General features: G+C 45.0%; 1 protein-coding gene across 1 annotated transcript in view; it reads right to left on the reverse strand.

Moving 5' to 3' along the window:
• Positions 1 to 2,700: 2,700 nt before the first annotated feature.
• Positions 2,701 to 18,516, reverse strand: part of LOC309550269 (uncharacterized protein) — a gene marked incomplete at its 5' end in the record, with an annotated part of 110,052 nt that continues 94,236 nt past the window's right edge. Inside the window, one exon of the mRNA XM_082250677.1 lies at positions 2,701 to 3,058. Within this exon, the coding sequence (XP_082106803.1) occupies positions 2,832 to 3,058 (227 nt within the window). The 3' untranslated portion in view covers positions 2,701 to 2,831. The remainder of the gene's footprint in view (positions 3,059 to 18,516) is intronic.

Consider the following 18,516-nt stretch of genomic DNA (forward strand, 5'->3'; position numbering starts at 1 on the left):
CCTCATGCTGGATCCAATGCCTGAAACAACATTACAGGGCATTTCCAGAGCGTGGGGGTCTGAGTACAGCTCCCAAGGTTGCACCGATCCGGGAACACTGCTTCTGTGTAGACAGTAGAAGACAGCGAGGGCTGATTGAAGAATTAGAAAATATTATATAGAGGAAAATAATAAACTAGTGAAGATAACCCGCAAATATATCCCATTCTAGGTTGGTACACATTATTCTGCTCGCACAATCAGTGCAAGTCCAGCTGGTCACTGAGGCATCAAAAGAAACTTGCATGGACAACCATGCTCCAACAAAATACTCCTTTATTAGAATATATCCAGAAGTGACAACATGGCAGGAGAAAGGAGACTGTCAACGCGTTTCACACTACAAGCATTTAGTCATAGAAAACCCGCCATACTGCTTTCTCTCTATTTAAACATACAACATCAGTTACCATATTAATTAATATTTAAGCTGAACATCATAGACATGAGCAGAATGGAAATATTTGTTTTGTTTCAGATAAATCTGTTTAGTTATTTTATTTTGCTTTCTAGATTTTGTTTCATTTCACACTTTGAGAACGATTGGGATTCTGATCGGTCGAGAAACGATCCACTAATTTAAATTCTGTGTGAAGAAATAGCTGGTTGTTAAGCAGCAAGTCGGGAAGCCGCCCACCCACATCCTTACCAACCATGACTCATCAGCTGGAAAGAAAAGAATGCCGGCATTGCCCAGCAATAGAAAAATGTTTAAAATAAATGGCATGGGGTCCCCCCAAAATCCATACCAGACCACCTTTACCTGAGCATGCAGTTCGGCAGGTCAGGAAAGGGGGGACAACAAGTGCCCCCCTCCAAACCCATACCAGGCCACATGCCCCCAACATGGGGGGGTGCTTTGGGGCAGCTCTCTTGCAGCCAGCCACCCACAGCCCCTGTGCCAGCAAGTCATCCACCACAGGGTGCCAGCCAGCCACCCACCTACCACAGGGTGCCAGACACCCACCAAAACACCACAGGGTGCCAGCCAGCCACTCACAGGCCCTGTACCAGCCAGTCACAGGCCCTGTACCAGCCAGTCAGCCACCCACCGGCCATGTACCAGCCACCCACCCACCTCAGGGTGCCAGCCAGCCACCCAGTCATCTCAGGGTGCCAGCCAGCCACCCACCCACCACAGGGTACCAGCCAGCCACCAACCACAGGGTACCAGCCAGCCACCCATCGACCACAGGGTGCCAGCTAGCCATTAAGCATTATACAAATATTAACATGTTCAGTACTAGATTTGTGTCAAAAATTGTCTTCATTTTCAAAACTTTAAAATGTACAAAATATCGGCCGATACCGATACGTTGTGACCAAAATATCAGTATCGGCCCTGAAAAAAACATATCGGTCTATCCCTAACCGAAGGGTCTGGTATGGAAAGGGGGAGGGGGACAACGCCGTTTTGTTCTATTGCCAGGCAATGCCGGCATTATTTTCTTTCCATTCATCTGTCAGTGGGGAAGCCCGCTGACAGCTGATGAGTCATGGTTGGTAAGGATGCGGGTGGCCGGCTTCTCGGCTTGCTGCTTAACAACCAGCTATTTCTTCACACAGAATTTGCATCGGTCGATCATTTTTTTTGACTGACCCGAATTCGAATCGTTCTGAAAAGTTGGAATTTGTTAGAAAATGAATAAACAACAAAATTTTAACAGATTTCAACAAAATTCATTACAATTTCATTTGGAGATTTGGATACATCTGAATCTAGGAATAACCAAAAACTTGTCGGAATTTGTATTCGCACCGAAACAAATTTCACGTGTCCAACACTTAATGGCCCCCCGCTAACAGCTGGGCTGCCAGCCAATGCAAATGGCCACCGATGACAGGGCCCACTCTCCAGGCATGGATCCGCTACATATGTGTGCCATAACACCACCCCGCTGATAGCTGGGGACTTAAAGACCATTTGGGACATCCTGGAAGACTTCTGGATACCAAAGGAAGTTCCTGACATCCCGCACAGCTGCCCAGCACCAGACCCGCCCACCAATACTTCCAATAGGTAGGAAAACTTCATACAAAAATGGTCCTATAAGTGAGGAGGACAAAAAAAGGAACGCAGCAATTGGCTTATCCTGAACATTTATGGGGGTGGGGTCTTATGGGGGAGGAACGAGGGAGGGGCTACCCAAACGTATGCTGCCATAGACATCTTTCAGGAAAGCACATTATGGCCACTAGATGGAACTGACCATTATAGGAAATCCCAATTCACCATGACTGGGGGAATGCGGGTCACATTTTATCAACACATTTATAACAACCAGATCTGTAAGTGTTTATGAAATCTTCCCACACAAAATGTACTCAGCCAATGAAAGGTAAGGACTCCATTTTTATTTTTCTCCTGCTATCAATGGCCAACACGGGACAACACTTAATCCATGTCTTTGGTGATCTCTGATCTCCTTATGAAGTGTTTCTTACATGATGAAGATCAGCCATGGAGTATATCTGAGGTGTATATCAGGGTGTGCTTCTTACCCACATGTCCACCAGCATTCATATAGAAGACATTTCCCACACTCAAGGCACTAATACACCTCCAGGGTTGCGTGGGACCCCTGATGTACAGGAAGACAGGACTTCAGTGAGGAAAAATTCCCTCACTCAGGACAGGAATACTACTTCTCACACGTGTGAGATCTCTGATGTCTGTTAAGATTGGACTTATCCAAAAAACATTTCCCGCACTCAGGACAGGAATACGGCTTCTCCCCCGTGTGAGATCTCTGATGTGTGGAAAGATGGGACTTCTGTGCAAAATATTTCCCTCACTCAGTACAGGAAAGTGGCTTCTCCCCTGTGTGAGATCTCTGATGTCTGTAAAGATGGGACTTGCGTGCAAAACATTTCCCGCACTCAGGACAGGAATACGGCTTCTCCCCCGTGTGAGATCTCTGATGTCTGTAAACATGGGACTTCAATGAAAAACATTTCCCGCACTCAGAACAGGAATATGGCTTCTCACCAGTGTGCGATCTCTGATGTGTGGAAAGAGCTGACTTCTCTGAAAAACATTTCCCGCATTCAGAACAGGAATACGGCTTCTCACCAGTGTGCAATCTCTGATGTGTGGAAAGAGTGGACTTCATTGAAAAACATTTCCCGCACTCAGAACAGGAATACGGCTTCTCACCAGTGTGCAATCTCTGATGTGTGGAAAGAGTGGACTTCTCTGAAAAACATTTCCCGCACTCAGAACAGGAATACGGCTTCTCACCAGTATGCAATCTCTGATGTGAGGAAAGAACAATCTTATGTGAAAAACATTTCCCACACTCAGGACAGGAATACGGCTTCTCACCAGTGTGAGATCTCTGATGCACGAAAAGAGTGGACTTATCTGAAAAACATTTCCCGCACTCAGGACAGGAATACGGCTTCTCACCAGTGTGCGATCTCTGATGCACGGAAAGAGTGGACTTCTCTGAAAAACATTTCCCGCACTCAGGACAGGAATACGGCTTCTCCCCTGTGTGAGATCTCTGATGTTTGTAAAGATTAGGCTTCTGTGCAAAACATTTCCCACACTCAGGACAGGAATACGGCTTCTCACCATTGTGCAATCTCTGATGATTGGAAAGAGTGGACTTCTCTGAAAAACATTTCCCGCATTCAGAACAGGAATATGGCTTTTCCCCCGTGTGAAATCTCTGATGTCTTGAAAGAGTGGATTTCTGTGAAAAACATTTCCCGCACTCAGGACAGGAATACGGCTTCTCACTGGTGTGAGATCTTTTATGCACATTAAGCCTGCATTTAAAACGGAAACACTTCCCGCACTCATTACAGGAGAATCTCTTATCTGCTGTAAGGACGGCACCGTCCCTCACAGTCTGAGGTTCCTCAGGATAAGAGGAATACGATGGTCCATCTACACTGTGTGGTGCCGGATGGACATTTGTGGTAGCCGGGTTTTCTCCTGGACTATACTGTGTGATGTCCTCGTCTTCTACTTTACAGTCTGGAGACAAAGTGAGACAATCCTCTGAGGTTTTCCTCATCTCCCGTCCATCTACTAAAATAGAAATACAAAGATTATTATTAGACATCAGCAGATTGGTTCCTCTAACCAACCAAGATGATGACTGGACCGATCCTGAAGACAACCATCATTGGGTTACTGACTCCTCCCTCATTATCACTTTCTGTTTAAGGTTCCAAAGTTGGGAGGATGTTATCAAATTATTATCAACATGTAAAAGTCTGTCCTCCAATCAAATCATCAGATATAAAATGTCCATCTGGTAGGAAATGGGTGTAACAAAAGAGAATCCATATTATGTGTATATATAGCAGTGGGTAGAGGGGAGAGAGCAGAAGTCTGTAATGTACAACATAGAGTATATAATGCAGGGGTCAGGACTCATAATATTTATGTTCAGTAATCAGTTGCAGAGGTCCCACACCGCTGCCTCCCATCTCCTTAGACTGCACTCAGTGACCTGGGTGTGAGACTATACAGACATATCCCTCCACCCAGCACAGCCAGTAATGAACAGAGCAAATAACCCCGGGAGAATTGTTCTGTCAGGGATCTTGATAGACCTGGGCATGGGGCAGAAGACTCAAGGTACATACCCCAGGTGCCTAGGTCAAGCAACATCTATGGTAAAAAAAAAAATCAACATTTTAATGCCAGCTGAATCCCAGAATCTCCATAAATCCAGTCTAGAGACATAAATTGTGTCTGCAGCACAGAGAAGGAAGATTATCCGAGAGAAATACAGGATGGGGAACACAGCTCAGGAAAGTGACCAGGGGATTACAGGCTGATATCACCCAGTCCCCGCCCTACTCTGGACCAATCAGTGAGCAGTATGGGTGGAGGAATGCATTTAGTGTTAATGACCCACCTGTGCTGATCTCTGTAGGAGTGTCCTCCTCTATAAATGTCCCCGTTATTCCATCCTCTTCCATAGACTGCTGATCATTCCTCACATACCTATCTTCTTCTTCTGCTTTAACCTCAAATTCTATATCTATTGGATCTCCACTCTAAACCAAGAAAATGAGAGAGAATATCATCTGGAAGATATAAGCTTTATTATTGTGATATTATATAAAAAGAAAAAACACATCCTCTCCAGAAGTCCATGTTCTAGATGCTCCATCCACCAACCTTGTAACATTGAGGGATGGTGTGACCTTCCTGTGAGGAATCCCGGGAATACAGAGGACGGGGACATCTCTCTGGTGGGTTTCTGTAGCTGGATGACTCCTCCATGGTGTCCTGGTACAGATCTTTGTGTTCTTTTAGAAACTCTGACTCCTCCATCACCCCATCCTCATCATCCTCCTCTTTTATCTCTTCTTTAACCTCAACTTTAGAATCTCTCAGGTTTCCACCCTGAATATAGAATAAAAATGACATCAATGGTAACAATGCAGATAATGTACAGATCCTAATGATACTATCAGTGATTGTTCCTCATCTACCTGATGATGGTGAGGGATGGTGTGATCTTCCTGTGTGGAATCCCGGGAATACAGAGGATGGGGACATCTCTCTGGTGGGTTCCCATTACTGGATCCATCTGTAGGAAACACACACACTGACTGAATACATTGTTTCTATGTGTTTATCAGATGATGGGGGATCTAGGTGGAGCCTCCGTACTGCTCTCTCCTTTACAATAAAGTCTCCTCTTACCCGGTGATGTGAGAGGCGGCTGATTCTCCATCATGACCTCCTTCCCAGCACCGCTCACCTATCCTCGACGATCTCTCTGGTGACTTCTCAAATCTTCTTTTCATCTCTCTATTCTATCAGGGAGGAAGGTGGAGGCAATGAGATGGTTATATGATCTCCAGACTTCACAGGAGGAAAACTCTAGATTTGAACACAAATAGTAAAATAAAATGACATTCCCAGAATCCTCCTCACCTCACTGGTCAGGTTTCTTTTTATTTAAAGCAAAAAACAAACACATGAAAGAACCATGCGGAAGTGTAGAAATAAGATCCATGTAATATAACTAGTAAAAAACTTTATTGATAGAAAATTCCCTGAATATGGAACACATGAATGAAATGATTAGAACATCACCTCCACCAAACACCGCATAAATAACAACATATAAAATGTGACAATGGTAAAAAACTGTCCAAACTCGAGACCAATCCAGAGTGCACTAACATGTTTGTGTAGCACTGCCCCCTGGAGGACTGCTGAATTCTTCACCTTCGGGTCCCCCTGGGTTACCATTAGCAACTGCAGCATGCACAATTTAACACTTTACTCCTTGGCTCAGTCAATAAACAGTCTAGGGGATGTAGTTATTTTTTTGTTGTTTTATTTAATTAGGAATGGTTGAAGGGAAGAGTGGGATACTCCAAATCAAACCATTCACAATGGTAGAGGACTTCTTATTTGCGATGCAGCCAGGCTGCTGATTTACCCTGCCACTAGGTGGATTTTAGATGAAGTCTCTGTGCAGATAAATTGATAGTATAGATTATCTTCAGGATACCTTCCTAGTATCCCCTTTCACTCCACAGACTGACACCCATCCTCTGACTATCCTACACCGGGGTGGTCCCCCTCAGGTCAGGCCCCTGGACACGATCCCCTGTACCCACGATACTGTTTTTCGAGGGTCTCGAGTGTCTCTACCCCTCCAGTCAGTTCTCCTGGACCTCTAGGTTCAGTTCCTTTCCTCTGGTCCCCAGCCTGACCGCCTGTCACCATGTGACACCACTACAGAGGAGGAGGCAGCTGCACCCTCCCTCCGGGACTCTGCTCACCAGCTAAAGACCACGCAGCACATGTGCTCCTGGATTTTATACAGTATCCCACAATGCAACGAGACAACCAAACTCTGCCAATCACTGGGACTGTATCAAAGCCTGTGTACCCATTGGTCAGGTTTCCTCCCACTGTCCCAACATGCCTCCTTATTGGATCAGTGTGAAACACTCTCTAGACCCAATGACTCACACACTGAGCAGCCCTAACTCACAGATACTGCTCTCTGGTAGGTAGAAAGCAATATAGATTTCCCTGCTGCTCCTCTGATAGGCAGACAAAGCCAAAACCTATACTCCCTCACTAGCACCTACCTAGGAGGGTGCTACATTTGATGTACTCCTGAGTGGTTGTGCAGGGTATCAACTACTCCACAAGGGAGTTACAAGTGTTGATCCTCGAGAAATCTCAGACAGACAAAGCCACAAGGGTGTAAATCAAGCAGTGCATACTACCATAAAGGTAGTGATTAAACCAACATCCTCATGCTAAAATAAAACAGTGTGTGATATAGAGCATTCACAAGGAATATCCTGTAGGATGGAACCCAAAGGTGGGCCTCCTGCACGGAAAAAGCGGGGGAATGGGATGTTTCTGATGCTCTTATGTAAACAGTACAGACATATAGTCAAATATTAAAGTAAAGCAGAAGATGTAGATAGAATAAAAAGATATATCCTTTATTAACACATATAAATCACATATAAAATTTACAAAATTGTATACGGCATATATACATATCTCCAGATGCCTGTTAAAGACGAAAGAACAAAAGAGCAGATCCAACTTCAATTTGTGCCATGCACATGTGCTGGGGAACTGAAACTTGGACCCAAAGACCCCTACGCGTTTCGACTAAGTAGTCTTCCTCAGGGGGAAAGGTGGTCCAGAGTTCCTCAGAACATATATCTAAACATACAATGTAGAGAAGAGATTCACATTAACTGACATATTAAATATCAAAATTATGTAGAAAGGCCATTATGTATTGTACACTTACATTCAGTATTGGTAATTGCACTTAGAAGGTCTGCACATGTAACATATTCTGCAGGTCTCCCCTCAGGGACCCCCAAGAAAGGAAAGAGCCCGATCCAAGTCAGGGGACCACAAGGGGCAGGAGCAATGAAGGGCCGAAGCCGAACCTGATGGAGACATGGCGGGGTGGCAGGTAGGAGGGGAAAGGGGAAGAAAAAGAGATAGAGTGAAAAGAAAAAGAAGAGGAAAAACGAAAAAGAAAATTGAATAAGAAGAAAGGGAAAAAAAAAAATTTTTTTTTTTTTTTCCCTTTCTTCTTATTCAATTTTCTTTTTCGTTTTTCCTCTTCTTTTTCTTTTCACTCTATCTCTTTTTCTTCCCCTTTCCCCTCCTACCTGCCACCCCGCCATGTCTCCATCAGGTTCGGCTTCGGCCCTTCATTGCTCCTGCCCCTTGTGGTCCCCTGACTTGGATCGGGCTCTTTCCTTTCTTGGGGGTCCCTGAGGGGAGACCTGCAGAATATGTTACATGTGCAGACCTTCTAAGTGCAATTACCAATACTGAATGTAAGTGTACAATACATTATGGCCTTTCTACATAATTTTGATATTTAATATGTCAGTTAATGTGAATCTCTTCTCTACATTGTATGTTTAGATATATGTTCTGAGGAACTCTGGACCACCTTTCCCCCTGAGGAAGACTACTTAGTCGAAACGCGTAGGGGTCTTTGGGTCCAAGTTTCAGTTCCCCAGCACATGTGCATGGCACAAATTGAAGTTGGATCTGCTCTTTTGTTCTTTTGTCTTTAACAGGCATCTGGAGATATGTATATATGCCGTATACAATTTTGTAAATTTTATATGTGATTTATATGTGTTAATAAAGGATATATCTTTTTATTCTATCTACATCTTCTGCTTTACTTTAATATTTGACTATATGTCTGTACTGTTTACATAAGAGCATCAGAAACATCCCATTCCCCCGCTTTTTCCGTGCAGGAGGCCCACCTTTGGGTTCCATCCTACAGGATATTCCTTGTGAAACAATTTCGGGATGGATGCACCCCCACTACTTATACCTTTTTACTGAGCTTTTCTTCCTGATATAGAGCATTCCTCATAAAATTCAGTGGAAGTTTGGTCCCGATGAGTCCTAACAAATGGAGATACTATTGAGCAACATGGGATCCAGAATAGAAAGAGGGCATCAATGCTTAGTCCTCATAAAGTAAGTAGAGATAAGGCAAGTACCCACAAAAGGTATGACACTTGATGTGAATAATGAAGTGGCTGGCAGCATCAGTAGTGGAAAAGCAATTGAAGAAAGCTATAGATCTCTAAGGACAGGAGCATGGTAAAGCAGAAAGGCAAGGCAAACTCCCCAGATAAGGTCCTCCAGATACGGGGCACAGAGAGGCACTAGTAGTACTTAGTGCTGGCGCTTGCACTATCCATCCACTTGGATCATAGTTACACTTCAAAGTCCGGCTGGCCAAGGCTACACCTCCGACGCTGGTGAAGTAGAATCAATTGATTTAATTAAGCAGCAGATGATGTAACCAGGCAGCAAAATCAGCTCTATGAGCCGTAGTAGGTGGACGCTGGAATACAGACATGCAGGTAAAGTTGCCTGAATCCGTGCAGATGGATATCAAATAATAATTGATCCCAAAGGCTCTGGTGTCTCCAAGAGGAAGAAGGGGTACGGGAAGGTTCCCTAACTGTTGTTACATGTACCAAGCAATGAGTCAGAAGTAACAAATAATTGTAAATGTTATTGTTGAAATTGTTAAACTAAAATTCCAATAAAAATTTAAAAGAAAAAAAAAAAAAGAGAGTCCAGGACCCCCATCAAGGTATATTGTCAATGACGCGTTTCACTTGCTGAGTGTACAAGCTTCCTCTGGAACAGTTAGTGCACTCTAGACTGGTCTGGTGTGTTGTTATTTGTGCTGTGTTTGGTGGAGGGGATCATTTCACTCATGTGTTCCACATTCAGGGAATTTTTCAACCAATAAAGTTTTTTACTAGTTAGATTACATGGATCCTATTTATACCCTTCTGCATGGTTCTTTCATGTGTTTGTTTTTTGCCTTGTATTACTATTATTGGTATTATTCATCTGTATCTATAATTTGATGAGATAATTCTCTAGAGTGGTTTTCTCTTTATACCACCACTGCACCTTATATATCTAGTAGTTGTTTTCTACTATATTGAATATATTTATATTGTTTTATTTAAACCTCACTTCATGCTGAGGTTTCTTATATTACATACAATGCAGATCCAACTGCCCTACTTTGAATGTAAGGAGGCCTGGGGTTCAGCACACATCCTAAGAGCACCAGAAATAAAGAGTCGGATAGAGAGATATTGGAGGGAGGAGCTGTGAGGTCAGTGTGGTGTCATAGGATTCTTTGATTCTGATTGGAGGGATATTGGAAGGAGGAGCTGTGTGGTCAGTGTCATGTCATAGCATTCTCTGACTCTGATTGCAGGGACATTGGAAGGAGGAGCTGTGAGGTCAGTGTGGTGTCATAGGATTCACTGACTCTGATTGGAGGGACATTGGGAGGAGGAGCTGTGGAGGGTGCTGTGTGAGGTTTCGGCACACAAAGAATCATTTCTCCTGGGTGCGTCCCACCTCTCCTAAACAGAAGGATGAACTTTGTCTTTGGGCTTTGCAAAGACACATCATATTCCTGCTATCTCCGTGTACTCCGGAGACTTTACTGATCACACGTTAGGATGAATATCTGAGACTGGGATCATTATGAAAAAAAATATTCTGGACTTTTACTACAAATGAAATTTTTCCCTCTTTATTCCTATTTGAATCCTAAAAAAATAAAGACATACATATTCCAATCCTCCCTAAATACCCCCCCCCCCCCCATTAATAAAAGTAGTATAATCCGTTTGTCAGGAGTGTGTTGTTGTCAGGGCTGGGCTTCTGCGATTATTAGGAGCTCTCTACTCAGTGCACAGAGGCTGCTCAGCTGACAGCTAAATTACCAGCCATTCATTGTTTCCACAGTGACTCACCTGGTTACCATTACCTGCCTCATTAGTCCAGCCTACAGCCAGACCCTTTTTGTTATTTAATTGCCTTGCTGATTTCCTCTGTGCCTTCGCCTGGTCAACATCTCCAGTGTGTCTCTGCTGTGTTCCTGTTATGACTTGGCCTGGCTGATGTCTCTATTGATTTCTGATCCTGGCTTGTCTGATTACCTGTTCTGGCTTCCAAACCCTGGCTTCTGTTTTTGACTACGCTCCTGTTCTGTGTTATTTTTGCTATTACATTACAGGTGTGATTTTAACTGCATTTTCTGTCTCTGCCTGGTTTATGGTTCCTGACAGTTGTGCTTCTGCTCCTCATTCCAGCATCCTGGTTTTGGCTGTGATGCACTCCTGTTCTCCATCTAAACCTCTTGCCTGGGTGAGCTCATAGCCTCCATGCCTTCCAATACATTTCTACACTGATGACACCCAAATCTTTGTCTCTACCCCTCAGCTCACTCCATCAGTCTCTTCACATATAACTAATTTACTAACAGACATATAAACATGGATGTCACATCACTTCCTCAAACTCAATCCATCTAAAACCGAGCTCATAATATTTCCTCCCCCACGTGCCCCTTCCCCTGACTTCTGTGCCAAAATCAACTTCTCAACTATCCACTCGTCCCCGCATTTCAGGGTGCTAGGTGTAATCCTGGACTGTGAACTATCCTTTCAGCCCCATATCCAATCACTGTCTAAATCTTGCCTCTTCAACCTCTGCAACATCTCCAAAATACCCCCCTTCCTAACCAATGACATCATAAAGCTCCTAGTCAAAATCCAGGTTTATTGACTGGACATCCAAATATGACAATCATGACAAGGTAGATGCGTTTCACACACTGACTGTGTGCTTAATCATTACTAAAGATTAAGCACATAGTCAGTGTGTGAAAAGCGTCTACCTTGTCACGATTGTCATATTTGGATGTCCAGTCAATAAACCTGAATTTTGACCTTACCTGGAGTGCTGACAATTCCTTTTCCTTTATCGGCCTCCATTCAGTGTCCCCAAAGCCATCCACAACTCAGCTCTCAGTAACATCACTAATCTAGTCTCACAATACCAACCAAATTGTTCTCTTTGTTCCTCCTGCTCTCTAGCTCCCTTGCCACCTCCTCCCATGCTCGACTTTAGGGATTCTCCTAAGCCTCTCCCATCTTCTGGAACTCCCTATCCCAATTTGTCTGTCTGTCTCCTACTCTGTCCACTTTTAGACCATCCCTGAAAATCCTTCTCTTCAGAGAAGCCTTTCCTGCCCCACCTAACAACTGAACTTTTATTTTCTCCATCAGCTCATCCCCCACAGTAATTGCCTTTTGTATCCTTTGACCCCCCTCTTAGATTGTAAGCTTTAATGAGCATTGTAACTGTACTGTCTGCCCTCACGTTGTGCAAACTGTTGGCACAATACAGGGGCGTAACTACAGGGTTTGCAGGGTTGCAATTGCAACCAAGCCCCGTGCTCTAGGAGGCCTGTGCGGCTCCCCTGTACACCTGGAAATCACTGTCCTCCATTTTCCTCCAGTAGCTGCAGGAGGAAAATGGAGGAGATTGGTTCCTCTGTATGCTGCCCAAACCGCCACTCCTCCTATCCAGTTCACTTGTGTTCTGCTGCCTCTGTGTGCTCCCCTGCCCCCCCCCCCCAATCCCCACTGTGCTCCCTCCCCTCTCCTGCGAGCTGCTGCTGCAGGGGATGTGTCACAATAGAGAACCAGGAAGGGGTCGTTAAATATGTCATTTACCAGCTCCTTCCTTTTCTGAATGGACAGAGTCATAGTCAGTGACATTGTAAAAAAAATAAAATAAAATTATAAAAAATAGTACATTTAAAGTACCAAAAAATAAAAACTACTGACAGCAGTGGGTGAACTTCCAGGATTACAAAGGTCACATTTGCAATCGGGCCCTGGCATTCCACCACTGTGGGGAGGCCAAGATGGCAGGAAAGGGGCCCACCGCAGAACTTGTGAAAGGGGCCCACTGCGAGACCCTAATAAAGGGTCCCAGGATCAGTGGGAAGAGCACCAGGCTTGAAGGGAAGGGCCCTGGCCAGGGGTCCGGGGGGCCCTTAGTGGTTTCTTGCACCGGGGCCCTGCGCCTCTGGCACAATATAAATTCTGTATAATAATATATGTGTGTATCATCATCTGCTAGAGATAAAAGAGGTCATAGTTACTATGGAGGAAGAGGATGGACATGATGGGGGGTTACTGGGTGTAAATAGAAAATAAGATCTTATTACCTCCTCTGCTGCCAATTTCAGCGATGTCTCCTCGCTACTTCATCCCGACTCACCTTTCACCCGGAAATTCCTTTTTTTACCTGACATCACTTCCTTTCCATAGCTGACATCACTTCCTGTCTTCCATAGAGACTTCCTGTCTGGGTAGAAGTGAGATCATCACCTTGTGGAGCTCAGAGGAACTGCAGAAATGTCTCGTAGTGTGAACACAGCCTTGTGCTGTGTGTGTAGGTACTGTATATCCTTATAGATGGGTCATCTCTAGTGTTGAGCGAACACGGACTGTATTATTCGTGTTCGTACCGAATAATTGGATTTTTGTTACCCGAACACGGACCCGAAGACTTTACTGTATGTTCGGTTAAAAATCCGTGTTCGGTCATTTTATTTCCGGGTTTGTATGTATTGGCGCGCTTTTAATGGCGGGCATTCAACAGCCAATCAACAAGCGTTTAACTGGTGTGCCTTAAGCCATCCCAGCCATGCATACAAATGTATTAGTAGCTGTGATTGGCCATCTGAAGCATGTGACCAAGTCTTTATAAGTTTGAGACGGAGTGCCGCTGCGTCATTATGCTGTAGTTCAGGGACAGAGCACACATCATACGTGCTGGCTGCTGATTAGGGACAGACAGGCAAAAATCATATTGTGTCCGAAAAGAATTGAGGGACAGGTCGGAGTGCTTTAGGCAGGGCGAGTTGTTAGGGCATTTTAGGGAGAGGCTGCTGATATTTAGGGTCAGTGTTCTACAATCGATTTTGCTGTGTGGGGGGGTTTTGCAGTGCCGGCAGTGACCGATCTTATCGATCCTTTTAGGGAGAGGCTGGAGATAGGCAGGGTCAGTGTTCTACAATCGATTTTGCTGTGTGGGGGGGGGGTTTGCAGTGCCGGCAGTGACCGATCTTATCGATCCTTTTGGGGAGAGAGTCTGGAGATAGGCAGGTTCAGTGGTCCACATCGATTTTGCTGTGTGTGGGGTGGTGTGAACACAATCTTTTTGCCCGCTGAGGAGGGAGAAAAAAGTTTTTTTTATCAGTCACTTGTGTGCAGCGTTTTTCATTCAGTGCTGCTGTGCTGACTGTGATAATACACTGCTGTTCACATGTGCTATTGATAAATAACCAATTTTATATCATATTTTCTATTCCGCTATTCAATCTACACCTTTGGGTAAAAACAATTAAATTGCAGGATATGAAACAAACAAAGATAAAATTCCCAGTTCAATTTGCCAACCAGTCTGCTTACCAACCAAATTGGCCTGTCTAACAGTTTGCGTCAATACAGGGGTTTAGTTAGCACACATTTGCAAACGCATGTGAAAGCTGCAGGGCCACGTCAAGGCTCCCTGTTACCTGCAGTCCTAACTCTAATGAATTTTAAAGAGTCTCCACAGTGGGAGCACATGCAAGCTAATGGATAGATAGGGGGCAGGTGAGCCTGGAGGTGGCCCATCCCTCCTGAAAGGTAATTGGGGGCATAATGGAAGCCCAGCTGATAGTATTACAGCAAAGGCACCCAGTATGTCCACTCACCAGTACACATATACAACAAAGAAAATGGCCTCTGCCCCCACCTATAACTGGCCTTCATAGCAAAGAACACATGGAAGGGCAACGCACATGAAACAAACAAAGATAAAATTCCCAGTTCAATTTGCCAACCAGTCTGCTTACCAACCAAATTGGCCTGTCTAACAGTTTGCGTCAATACAGGGGTTTAGTTAGCACACATTTGCAAACGCATGTGAAAGCTGCAGGGCCACGTCAAGGCTCCCTGTTACCTGCAGTCCTAACTCTAATGAATTTTAAAGAGTCTCCACAGTGGGAGCACATGCAAGCTAATGGATAGATAGGGGGCAGGTGAGCCTGGAGGTGGCCCATCCCTCCTGAAAGGTAATTGGGGGCATAATGGAAGCCCAGCTGATAGTATTACAGCAAAGGCACCCAGTATGTCCACTCACCAGTACACATATACAACAAAGAAAATGGCCTCTGCCCCCACCTATAACTGGCCTTCATAGCAAAGAACACATGGAAGGGCAACGCACATGAAACAAACAAAGATAAAATTCCCAGTTCAATTTGCCAACCAGTCTGCTTACCAACCAAATTGGCCTGTCTAACAGTTTGCGTCAATACAGGGGTTTAGTTAGCACACATTTGCAAACGCATGTGAAAGCTGCAGGGCCACGTCAAGGCTCCCTGTTACCTGCAGTCCTAACTCTAATGAATTTTAAAGAGTCTCCACAGTGGGAGCACATGCAAGCTAATGGATAGATAGGGGGCAGGTGAGCCTGGAGGTGGCCCATCCCTCCTGAAAGGTAATTGGGGGCATAATGGAAGCCCAGCTGATAGTATTACAGCAAAGGCACCCAGTATGTCCACTCACCAGTACACATATACAACAAAGAAAATGGCCTCTGCCCCCACCTATAACTGGCCTTCATAGCAAAGAACACATGGAAGGGCAACGCACATGAAACAAACAAAGATAAAATTCCCAGTTCAATTTGCCAACCAGTCTGCTTACCAACCAAATTGGCCTGTCTAACAGTTTGCGTCAATACAGGGGTTTAGTTAGCACACATTTGCAAACGCATGTGAAAGCTGCAGGGCCACGTCAAGGCTCCCTGTTACCTGCAGTCCTAACTCTAATGAATTTTAAAGAGTCTCCACAGTGGGAGCACATGCAAGCTAATGGATAGATAGGGGGCAGGTGAGCCTGGAGGTGGCCCATCCCTCCTGAAAGGTAATTGGGGGCATAATGGAAGCCCAGCTGATAGTATTACAGCAAAGGCACCCAGTATGTCCACTCACCAGTACACATATACAACAAAGAAAATGGCCTCTATCCATTAGCTTGCATGTGCTCCCACTGTGGAGACTCTTTAAAATTCATTAGAGTTAGGACTGCAGGTAACAGGGAGCCTTGACGTGGCCCTGCAGCTTTCACATGCGTTTGCAAATGTGTGCTAACTAAACCCCTGTATTGACGCAAACTGTTAGACAGGCCAATTTGGTTGGTAAGCAGACTGGTTGGCAAATTGAACTGGGAATTTTATCTTTGTTTGTTTCATGTGCGTTGCCCTTCCATGTGTTCTTTGCTATGAAGGCCAGTTATAGGTGGGGGCAGAGGCCATTTTCTTTGTTGTATATGTGTACTGGTGAGTGGACATACTGGGTGCCTTTGCTGTAATACTATCAGCTGGGCTTCCATTATGCCCCCAATTACCTTTCAGGAGGGATGGGCCACCTCCAGGCTCACCTGCCCCCTATCTATCCATTAGCTTGCATGTGCTCCCACTGTGGAGACTCTTTAAAATTCATTAGAGTTAGGACTGCAGGTAACAGGGAGCCTTGACGTGGCCCTGCAGCTTTCACATGCGTTTGCAAATGTGTGCTAACTAAACCCCTGTATTGACGCAAACTGTTAGACAGGCCAATTTGGTTGGTAAGCAGACTGGTTGGCAAATTGAACTGGGAATTTTATCTTTGTTTGTTTCATGTGCGTTGCCCTTCCATGTGTTCTTTGCTATGAAGGCCAGTTATAGGTGGGGGCAGAGGCCATTTTCTTTGTTGTATATGTGTACTGGTGAGTGGACATACTGGGTGCCTTTGCTGTAATACTATCAGCTGGGCTTCCATTATGCCCCCAATTACCTTTCAGGAGGGATGGGCCACCTCCAGGCTCACCTGCCCCCTATCTATCCATTAGCTTGCATGTGCTCCCACTGTGGAGACTCTTTAAAATTCATTAGAGTTAGGACTGCAGGTAACAGGGAGCCTTGACGTGGCCCTGCAGCTTTCACATGCGTTTGCAAATGTGTGCTAACTAAACCCCTGTATTGACGCAAACTGTTAGACAGGCCAATTTGGTTGGTAAGCAGACTGGTTGGCAAATTGAACTGGGAATTTTATCTTTGTTTGTTTCATGTGCGTTGCCCTTCCATGTGTTCTTTGCTATGAAGGCCAGTTATAGGTGGGGGCAGAGGCCATTTTCTTTGTTGTATATGTGTACTGGTGAGTGGACATACTGGGTGCCTTTGCTGTAATACTATCAGCTGGGCTTCCATTATGCCCCCAATTACCTTTCAGGAGGGATGGGCCACCTCCAGGCTCACCTGCCCCCTATCTATCCATTAGCTTGCATGTGCTCCCACTGTGGAGACTCTTTAAAATTCATTAGAGTTAGGACTGCAGGTAACAGGGAGCCTTGACGTGGCCCTGCAGCTTTCACATGCGTTTGCAAATGTGTGCTAACTAAACCCCTGTATTGACGCAAACTGTTAGACAGGCCAATTTGGTTGGTAAGCAGACTGGTTGGCAAATTGAACTGGGAATTTTATCTTTGTTTGTTTCATGTGCGTTGCCCTTCCATGTGTTCTTTGCTATGAAGGCCAGTTATAGGTGGGGGCAGAGGCCATTTTCTTTGTTGTATATGTGTACTGGTGAGTGGACATACTGGGTGCCTTTGCTGTAATACTATCAGCTGGGCTTCCATTATGCCCCCAATTACCTTTCAGGAGGGATGGGCCACCTCCAGGCTCACCTGCCCCCTATCTATCCATTAGCTTGCATGTGCTCCCACTGTGGAGACTCTTTAAAATTCATTAGAGTTAGGACTGCAGGTAACAGGGAGCCTTGACGTGGCCCTGCAGCTTTCACATGCGTTTGCAAATGTGTGCTAACTAAACCCCTGTATTGACGCAAACTGTTAGACAGGCCAATTTGGTTGGTAAGCAGACTGGTTGGCAAATTGAACTGGGAATTTTATCTTTGTTTGTTTCATGTGCGTTGCCCTTCCATGTGTTCTTTGCTATGAAGGCCAGTTATAGGTGGGGGCAGAGGCCATTTTCTTTGTTGTATATGTGTACTGGTGAGTGGACATACTGGGTGCCTTTGCTGTAATACTATCAGCTGGGCTTCCATTATGCCCCCAATTACCTTTCAGGAGGGATGGGCCACCTCCAGGCTCACCTGCCCCCTATCTATCCATTAGCTTGCATGTGCTCCCACTGTGGAGACTCTTTAAAATTCATTAGAGTTAGGACTGCAGGTAACAGGGAGCCTTGACGTGGCCCTGCAGCTTTCACATGCGTTTGCAAATGTGTGCTAACTAAACCCCTGTATTGACGCAAACTGTTAGACAGGCCAATTTGGTTGGTAAGCAGACTGGTTGGCAAATTGAACTGGGAATTTTATCTTTGTTTGTTTCATGTGCGTTGCCCTTCCATGTGTTCTTTGCTATGAAGGCCAGTTATAGGTGGGGGCAGAGGCCATTTTCTTTGTTGTATATGTGTACTGGTGAGTGGACATACTGGGTGCCTTTGCTGTAATACTATCAGCTGGGCTTCCATTATGCCCCCAATTACCTTTCAGGAGGGATGGGCCACCTCCAGGCTCACCT

The sequence above is a fragment of the Pelophylax lessonae genome (assembly GCF_965119305.1).
Source record: "Pelophylax lessonae genome assembly, chromosome: 3".
NCBI lineage: Eukaryota > Metazoa > Chordata > Amphibia > Anura > Ranidae > Pelophylax > Pelophylax lessonae.